Here is a 9,559-nt window from a genome sequence, read left to right as displayed (position 1 = left end):
AAAAAAAAAAAATGTTCAGAGTTTATCATAACAAAGGAAAATGCACATAATTTTAAATGAAAAAAATACAACAAAATTATATTCAAAGAATAATCTCAAATGTGTAAAACAAGCATAGAAAAGAACAGAAGTAAGGTGGGCGCAGTGGCTCACGCCCATAACCCCAGCACTCTGGGAGGCTGAGGTGGGAGGATGGCTTATGGTCAGGAGCTCCAGACCAGCCTGAGTAAGAGCGAGACTCATCTATACCAAAAAATGGAAAAAATTAGCCAGGCATGGTGGCCTGGCCTATAGTCCCAGCTACTTCGGAGGCTGAGGCAGGAGGATCACTGGAACTCAGGAGTTTGAGGCTGCTGTGAGCTGTGATGACAACACTGCACTCCAGCCACGGTGACAGAGTGAAAGGCTAAGAAAAAAAAAAATTAGCACAAATCCCCACAACCCTCTGAAAAAAGCAAACACCCACATCAAGTATCCATATGTACAGAAAGTACAAAGAATAACCCCTCTCCTGCACACCTTCCCCCTTCCTATAGGGGGACACAGAGCTCACCTGGTCAGTCCCCGGGATCACTTCGAACACACTCAGCTGGCTCCGGGTCTCCCGCATATACCGTTCCTTCTCAGGACACATGTCCGGGCACGTCCCAACAAAAGTCCTCGCTTTGTCCAGATCGGTTCTTTTCACCCGAGCTAGATGACGCCGAGTAAATGGTAAGAACGTACCACACAGATAGCAGGAACCCAAAGAAGTGTATTTTCATAATGATAAAAGGAAACATTAAAATTAAAAAAAAAACACAAATTACCAAGAAAAAGAAAAATACTTCTACAACTATGGGTCCCAGAGGAAGGGACTTACGGCCTACCCCTCTGGGCCGTGGACATCAAAGCTGACAAAGACCCCTGAGGCCACCCACCCCCAACAGACAGCCTCACTGCAGACTAAAGGTGAGGGCATACCCACACTTTAAGCCAGACGTTCCACCAGTGTTCTGTTACTCTTATCATGACCTCAGTGATAAACAATCATGGTGCAGCATGTTTACTGAAAGGACCAATTTGTTACAAATGCAAATATTCAAAATATACCACTGTTCTAAAACCGTCCTGGTATTCCTAAAGTTTTCAACGTAACAAGAATCACACGATGGAAAGTGACTGGGTCCTGACCAGAGTCAGTCAGCCACGACTACTAACTGAACAGTCACAAATGCATCAGAGGCCACAGACCCAACACCACAGAGCCCCGCGGAAAGAAGACGCCTTCACCACGCCCTTCCCAGGGCTCCTGGACCCTCCTCGCCATAGGCCGCACCTTGGCGCATGACTCTGTCTCTCTGGTCCAGTAGGCGGTACTTCTCCTCAGACGTCTCAGCCACTGTGCCGATCAGGGAGCTGAGGGATGACACGCAGGGCCCGAGGCCCTCAGAGCCCTCGGAGCCTGAGTCGAAAAGGTCTCCCTCAAACTGGAGGGTCTTCATTAGACTCGGCTTCTTCACTGGAGAGCTACATGGGGAACAACACATCAAGGGCCCTTGTATCACCCTGGCCGTTACATCATTTCCATTTCTGAACGTATCCCTTCATCTTTCAAGATTTTCTCTCCCTTAAAGCTAAGAAACTGTAAGCATTGAAATGAGATGAGCCTTTGTTTTTGAGACTGGGTCTTCCTCTGTCACCCCAGCTGGAGTGCAGTGGTGTCATCACAGCTCACAGCAGCCTCAAACTCCTGGGCTCTAGCGATCCTCCTGTCTCAGTCTCCCAAGTAGCTGGGACTATAGGTGCCACCACCACGCCGGGCTAAATTTTGTCTATGTTTGTAGAGACAGGGTCTTGCTCTTGCTCAGGCTGGTCTCCAACTCCCGGCCTCAAGTGATCCCCCTGCCTCCTCCTCCCAAAGTGGTAGGATTACAGGTGTGAACCGCCGCACCTGGCCGAGATGAGCCTTGATAGAGCCAGTGACAAGCACAAAAGTGGTATTCAATGATTTTTTTAAAAATTTTGGAATATTTCATACTTTTAAAAAGATGAGCTCATTTAAATAGCTAAAATGAACACTTATAGATTTCTATCTCAAAGAAATGAAATTCAACCTGAAAAAAATTTAATAGCATAAGGAAATATTATGTCCACGTTTTTTTTTTTTTTGAGACAGAGTCTCACTGTGTTGCCCGGGCTAGAGTGCTGTGGCGTCAGGCACAAAAGTGGTATTCAATGATTTTTTTAAAAATTTTGGAATATTTCATACTTTTAAAAAGATGAGCTCATTTAAATAGCTAAAATGAACACTTATAGATTTCTATCTCAAAGAAATGAAATTCAACCTGAAAAAAATTTAATAGCATAAGGAAATATTATGTCCACGTTTTTATACAGGAATTTATTCTGGCAGAAGGACACAGTAAGAGAACCCGGCATTCTCTCCCAGCTGCACCATGTTCTAGCTGGCCTTCATCATTTTCTGAACCTGAATGTAAAAGAAGAAGTAAGATTGGCCGAGTAAGAAATAAAAAAGAAAAAGCAAACCAGAAACTGCATGGATAGTTACAAAATGGAAAGTGAGGAAGACGACACATTGGCCAGAACATGAAAGGTGAAACCGAGTCCTGTCGAGGCAGCGCCCACGTGAGAGGAAAGGCTCGGGGCACAGAGCTCCCGTCACGCACCAGCCAGCTCAGCAGAGCGTGCGTCGCTGTGGTAAGCTGGGCCCACAAACAGCCACGCTGGAAACCGACAGAGTGATTACCAGGAACAGCCGTTCCAAGGGGCAGAGTTACTGCTTCTACGTGTGTGCGGTCAGGTGGAACTGCACACGACTGCACGGATGGTGGCTGGCCGCGGGACACTGCACCCCAGCACCCACTGGGCAGCACCTCACACAGAAAGGAGCTCTGCAGGCCCAAGGAAGCAACCTCCCTGAGTAGAAAGGACGCTGGGATCTCCCGCAGCTGCAGCTAAAAGGACTAGACTAGCTGCAAGAGCTCTGTGACCAGTCTCCAGAGAAAATGCCTAGATGCGGGAAAAGGCCACAGGAGGGCTTTCTCAGCCACCTGGGCCAGAGGGTACATAAGAATCAGCAGGGTCCACCACCCATGCAGCTGGCAGTGCCAGAGTCAGAAAACCGTCTCCAAATCCTCTGGCCAGGGACCACCAGCCCATGCTGGCTGGAGGGGTGGGTTCAGGAGGACCCCCTGCCACTCAGCCCCCAGTAGTTCTCAGCAACTGTCTCCCCCCACACCCCTCAGCCCCGAATCGGGCCCTAATCCCATTGCCCTTCCCGAACACAGTCATTAGGAGGGATCGGTCCCACCTTTTACTCAGGAGGCCGCCGGCCACAGCCCTCCCTGCGGGCTTGCCAAGAGGAGAGTGTTGAAAGGGCGTGTCCTCCGTGCCCTGGCTGGCTTCTTCTGCACTTGGCTTCTTCTCCTTCTGGGAAAAGGGTTTTTTGTTGGGACCTGAGGACACAGGAGGCAGAGAAGAGTTTATGCTATCCCAGATCGCTTGATACTGGACTTTTCTCTTTTCCTTTTGGGAAAGGAGCATTCTTATCATTGCCACGGGAGGTTAGAAAGAGCCCAGGGAAGTAACTAGGAGACACAAGGTCTGCTGGGAGCAGCCCCCCACTGGCCCTGGGGAGGGGCTCCCACACACAGGGCCTCAAACACAGAGCATTAGAGACTGTGAGAAGAACAGTTGAAAACTCACTTATTTTCTTCTTGTGCCAAAAGATAGCCACGTCTTTATGCAAACCTTTCCCCTTCTTTCTAGCCAGGGCTGCAGATGCCTGGAAAACAGTCCACAACCACCCGGTGTGAGGACATCAGGACACCAAAGCAAAAGAGATTGAAAACTCAAATGCAATGAGCAGAACAGACCATTCAAGAACACAAGGAGCCACCGTTCTTGGTCCAAGAGTGACACATCCACCCACCACGGTCTGTGTCCCTCCAGCTGTGGCAGTTGCAGACCTCACCTCCCTTACCTGTCACACAAGCGTGTTTGTTGCCTTTTTTTTTTTGACATTAACGACTCTGCTGTGATGGAACCATAAACTTGACCTCTTTGGCATTTGGTGAGGTGATTCTCACCAGCTGATCACATACACAGACACAGAAAGGTTGCCAAGTCCCATTGACGCACAAAAGGAAGTTCCAGAACAGGAAGTTCCAGAATGACACATACGGAATACCATCTATCACACAACACCCAGCTACATGTTAGTGTACTTGTAGATATGCTTACACAGATGTGTAGAAAAATGCACACCACACGAGGTAACTGGGGCTGCTCCTGGGAAACAGGAGAGATGGAGGCGCTTGCCACTGTGCATCGATTAGTTGTTTACAGTAGCAACATATTTATGTACGAGTTATGATGTAAGTATTTTAGGTTCAGCTAGGAGAATAAGCACATTGCAATAGGCAAAAAATAACTTTAAAAACAAATGGGGATTGTCCATAAAACTATCTCAAAAGAAAAAAAACAAATGGGGAGGGTGCAGTGGCTCACACCTGTAATCCCCGCACTTTGGGAGGCCGAGGAGGGAGGATCGCTTGAGCCCAGGTGTTCGAGACCAGCCTGGGCAACATGGCGAGACCTCGTCTCCATAAAAATTTAAACGTTAGCTGGGCGTGGAGGTGTGCGCCTGTAGTCCCAGCTACTTGGCAGACTGAGGCAGGAGGATCTCCTGAGCCCAGGAGTTTGAGGGTGCAGTGAGCTATGATGATGTCACTGCACTTTAGCCTGGGGGACAGAGCAAGACCCTGTCTCAAAAAAAAAAAAGAGGTTTACCATATTATCCAGCAATTCCACCCCTGAATATACCCCAAAAAATTGAAAGCAGGGACTCAAACAGATACTTGTATGCCAGTGAGCATTTTTCAGAATAGCCAAAGGTGGAAAGAATCCAAGTGTCCATCGATAGATGAATGGAGAAATAAAAATGTGGTCCATCCATACACTGGAACGTCATTCACCCATAAAAAGGAGTGAAGTTCTGATACACGCTACAAGACAGACAAACTTTGAAAACATTATGCTATGTCAAATAAGCCAGATACAAAAAGACAAGTGTTGTATGATTTCATGTATATGAAATATCTAAAATAGGCAAATTCATAGATAGAAAGTAGACTGGAGGTTACCAGAGTTGGGACAGGGACAGGGAATTAATGCTTAATGGTTACAGAGTTTCTGCTTGGAAAGATGAAAAAGTTTTGGAAATATATAGTGGTGATGGTTGCCCATCACTGTGAATGTAATTAATGCCAATGAAGCACCGATAAAAAGATCGGTAGGAAGGAGTACATGTTAAAAGTCCTGTGACTACACCGGTTCCCTCTCATCCACAGGGAAACATTCCAAGACCCCCAGTGGAGGCTTCCAAGCTTGGATAGTATCAACTCATATATATATACTTTGTTTTTTTCCTATATATACCTATGATAAAGTTCAATTTACATAATAAATTAGGCACGGTAAGAGATTAACAACAGGAACTAGTAATCAAATAGAACAATTATAACATACTATAATAAAAGTTTGTGAATATGGTCTCTCTCTCTCTCAAAATACCTCATTGTGTATAATGTTTTCCAACTGCAGTTGACCATGTGTAACTGAAACTGAAGAAAGTGGAGGACTACTGTATATTTTGGCACAACATTTTTATTTTCAAGGATTTAAAAAAAGGATATAAATTAATCATAAATGTATGCACAAAAATATCCAAAAACAGGAAAATGGCCAAGTAAACAGGATAGGATGCCATGTGGCATTTAATAATCCCATCCTAGACTGTTTATTGATTTCATAAAATAGTGAAGATTACTACATGAAGAGTTCATCAAACAGTATATGCAGTAGGATCCCATTTGTGTAAAAACAGTATGACTACATATTTGCAAAGACCAAATATTTGACTACATATTTGCAAAAACCAAAATATTCATAGCTGTTATCATCGGGGGTAGAACTTGAGTGACTTTATATTCCCCTCAGTAGAGCTTTCTGGGTCGTCTCCCTACATTGACAGGCAATACTTCTATCATTAAAAAAAACTCATAAAATATGCCTTCTACTTTATACATTCCTACAGAACTTTCAACGTAAGAATATTCAGAAAAAATAATAACAATATAAAGCTACATAACACGAGCGCGCCATGCACACAGGCACCCTACAGCAATGTATTATGCGTACATTTAAAGTCACAATACAAACCCAGGGATTAACAGCCATTATCTCTGGGGGACAGTGTTATGAAGGGGTTTCACTTTTTCCATGTTGTTTGAATGTTTACAGTGATCATGTATCATGACCAAACAAAACAAAAACAAAACCCAAAGACTCAAGTTTGAAAAGTTCTGTGGTTACAGAGCCACTCCAAAGCCTTTCAGATGAATCTGACTTCATGGGAACCACTCTCCCAGCATCTCTCGGATACAGCGCCCTGCAGGGACCTGGAGCTTTTCACAAACGACTCCAAGTTATGAAATAAATAGTGCTACCACAGCCTCTCTAAGTTAATAAGAAAGTATTTGAGTACTTTTCTTACAGTATAGCAAATAACTGATGGATTAAAAAAAAAAGGCTTTAAATTAGCAAAGTTCAAATTTAGGGTAACCAATGGCAAGTCAAGAGTACTCACATGATCAAAAAAATGCACCACTGCAAGCTTTTTGCTGCGCCTGGTAAAGATGCGCTGCACTTTAGCAATTTTGCTGAAGTGGTTCTCCAGAATGGTCCTGTCGTTGAGATAGTCAGGGATGTTCTTGCACTGGATTGCTGTGACTTCAGTGGGAGACAAGCCCCCAAGACTGTCTGTGCTCTCACTTCTTTTGCTCTGACGCACAGGAGTTCCTCTTAGAGAATCTAGGAGTTCAGAGAACAGACGCGTAAATCCATGAGATGTAACTCTTTCAAATAACAGGAGGCACCAACTGTGCAAAAGCAAAGGAAATTTTCATGGACGTAAGACCTGCTCCAAGGTCCTATCATGTTAAGATCCCCAATGTTTATCGGGGCTTTATCTGGAAAATCAAGCTAATGGCCAGAGAAACTTACTGAGAATCCGCCAGCAGGATTTACTCTATGTGGTACATGTCGAGAGCTCACCTTCTTTTTTATCTCTACTTGCGGTTTCTTCCTCTTTATTCACACCTGGAAGCCGGGAAGGTGCCAGGACAGACTGACTCCCTCCTGGAATGGCCATGTGGTCACTTTCCCCAGACTCAACAAAGCCAATTTCCTTTTTAGATTCCTTGTTGCCCAGACGACCTACTTCTTTATTGCTTTTGAAAACATCCTGTATCGTCCGACCAAACAAAGTGCCTCCTCGGGGTCGATTCAGGCGGACAGGTCGTTTATCTGGAGGATGATCGCCCCTGGACAGGGGGTCCGAATCTTCTGCTGTCTCATGGCCGTGTCTCCTTGGGGAACGATCCTGGTCCTCCTTCCTTTTCAGTCCTTTCATGAGGCTGGGAAGTGGCTCCATCGGGGAAATACCTTCTTCACACCCTTGTCTGACATCTGTTTTGCTAACTGGGAAGGGTTCGCCCAGCGCCCCAGAAGATGACATTGGGAAGCTACTGAAGCCACTACTAGGACTCCCAAATATCGATTTAGGTCCTCTCTTCTCTTCCTCTACATTTTGATTTGACAAAGGAGGAGTAAAAGTAGATGATGAATTATTACTATTAACTGGTTTTGAAAAAGTAAAATTTGAATTGGTAGCTGAACTACTTGTCACCTGAGGAAAAGAAAAAGGGGCCAGGCCTCCAGGCCCACTACTAATTGGGTGGGAAAATGTGAAAAACCCAGAAGTAATCTGGCTCTGGGTTTTCTCTGGCTCAGATTCAGCCCCCAATATTGGTCTGAACACTGCATTTTCCAGAGGTTTAAAGCTGAATTCTGTTTTCCCAAAACCAGAGCTTGTTGTTTCTCCAGCTTCTGGTCCAAAAGTAGAAGTACTTGGGAAAGCCGCAACATTGGTGGGTGATTTAAAACTAAATCCTGGGTTTCCAGGCACAGATGAACTTGAAGGCCCAGAGGTAGCTACAAAGGTAGGAGGAGTGTGTTCAAGTCCGGAAAAGAGTCCAGCACTTGAAGTTTGGGTGAATCCTGATGTTTGCACTGAAGAGGAATAACTTACTCCAGAAGACGCTGGAAAGCTGGGTACCTGTGAAAATCCTGAGCTCTTCCCAGATAATGTATTGTTTTGTCCAAAAAGAGGAGGCTGACCAAATCGAAACGGTGGCTTAGGCTGAAATGATCCTATGGCACTACTAGATGTTGGGAAAGCACTAGGCTGTTGCCCGCTAAAAGGATTTGTTGGGTTCATCTTCTGATCCAATTATTAAAAGGTAATAAATATTGTGTGTACAAAATTAGTCTTCTTCCTTAGTATGCTGCACTAGGGAGCTCCCTTCACCGTCAAGATAAGCTGAAAGACAAAAATTCAGATCATCACAACTGTATTCTGCTAGAAGACTAATAAACGAATTTTTGATCATGTCATACTCTAAAGATAATTACTTAAAAGGCAGCCAAAGCACTGAGAGCCAATAGGTTCTTTTGCTGGAGGGCAGAGTAGAGAGTGGTACAAACAGTTACTTTGTTGCAGAGGATTAAAGCTTGATACTTTGTGATTTTTTTTTAAAAATCCGAATCATTTTACTGAATTGATAAATTCACGAAAAACCTCAATTATTAATAAAATATGAATGCCGTTATACCTTTCAATTTAAAGAGAGGAATTTCTCCGACTTCTTCCTCTCTCCATGGCCAGAGATTTACAATGTAACATTGTTAAAACATTAGTGTTCCAGCGTTTCCTCCCACCTAATTTTTCTCCCAGTACCCGGAGCACTCAGTACCGTTCCCAAGCACAGAAACACTGTTTTTCATACCCTAGCGACCGCCCCAGGAACTCGCTCGAAGGACCAGCGCGTTCACACGCAGACGCGGACGCAGCCTCCGGGCGGGAGGGCCGCACTGAGGGGGGGTCTTTCACCGGCGAAGGGTCTCGAAGGCCGCTGTGCCGCCCGGGCTCGCAGGGGCCGCGGCGCCCAGCCCGCTCCGTCGGCGACGCTGCGGAGGGGAGCGCAGGGCTCCGCGGGGCAGGCAGCGGGCGTCCGCGCCGGCCCGGCCTCCAGGCGCCGCTCGCCGACCGTCCGCAGCACAGCGAGGCCCGCCGCCCGCCGCCACCGCGCTGCGTCCCTCGGGGCCGAGATGGGGGCGCAGGAACAGGCCGCGGCAGCCAGCGTTTCACTGCGCCCGGCGGGCGGAAAGTCGCGGCGAACTGACTTCCGGTCCGCTCCGCGCCGCCGGGTCCCACCGGGTCCCACTGCCTTCAGGTTCCGCTCTGCCGGTGGCGGCGGGACTTCCAGTGAGGCTTCCGGTGGGGTGGGCCACCGCTCTCGCGCCTCCGCCGTGTCCTTGCCCAGGCTCCGCCGGCTTCAGATAGCGGTACGTGCGTGGCGGGTTCCTCCTCTCCAGAATGAGGGCGTCGTACTCAGCGGTGTGGGCCCGCGGAAAGCCCCCAGCCAAAGACGGC

At 46.7% G+C, this 9,559-nt stretch overlaps 1 protein-coding gene across 2 annotated transcripts in view; it reads right to left on the bottom strand.

Annotated features, from left to right (window-relative positions):
* The window catches only part of MCM3AP (minichromosome maintenance complex component 3 associated protein), a 44,371-nt gene extending 35,213 nt beyond the window's left edge, over nt 1-9,158 (bottom strand). Inside the window, exons 1-7 of one of the 2 annotated variants that reach the window (XM_012652691.1) lie at nt 8,913-9,158; nt 7,120-8,446; nt 6,653-6,876; nt 3,709-3,787; nt 3,314-3,458; nt 1,319-1,509; nt 554-693 (exon numbers count right to left, since the gene is read on the bottom strand). In XM_012652691.1, the coding sequence (XP_012508145.1) occupies nt 554-693; nt 1,319-1,509; nt 3,314-3,458; nt 3,709-3,787; nt 6,653-6,876; nt 7,120-8,344 (2,004 nt within the window). In that variant the 5' untranslated portion in view covers nt 8,345-8,446; nt 8,913-9,158. Of the gene's footprint in view, nt 1-553; nt 694-1,318; nt 1,510-3,313; nt 3,459-3,708; nt 3,788-6,652; nt 6,877-7,119; nt 8,447-8,912 lie in introns of those variants that run through there. The other variant, XM_012652692.1, reaches the window with a different exon arrangement.
* Between the last annotated feature and the right edge of the window lie 401 nt (nt 9,159-9,559).

This window comes from Propithecus coquereli, unplaced genomic scaffold, assembly GCF_000956105.1.
Source record: "Propithecus coquereli isolate 6110/MARCELLA unplaced genomic scaffold, Pcoq_1.0 Scaffold399, whole genome shotgun sequence".
NCBI classification, from domain to species: domain Eukaryota; kingdom Metazoa; phylum Chordata; class Mammalia; order Primates; family Indriidae; genus Propithecus; species Propithecus coquereli.
This window is presented reverse-complemented; position numbering and strand designations above follow the sequence as displayed.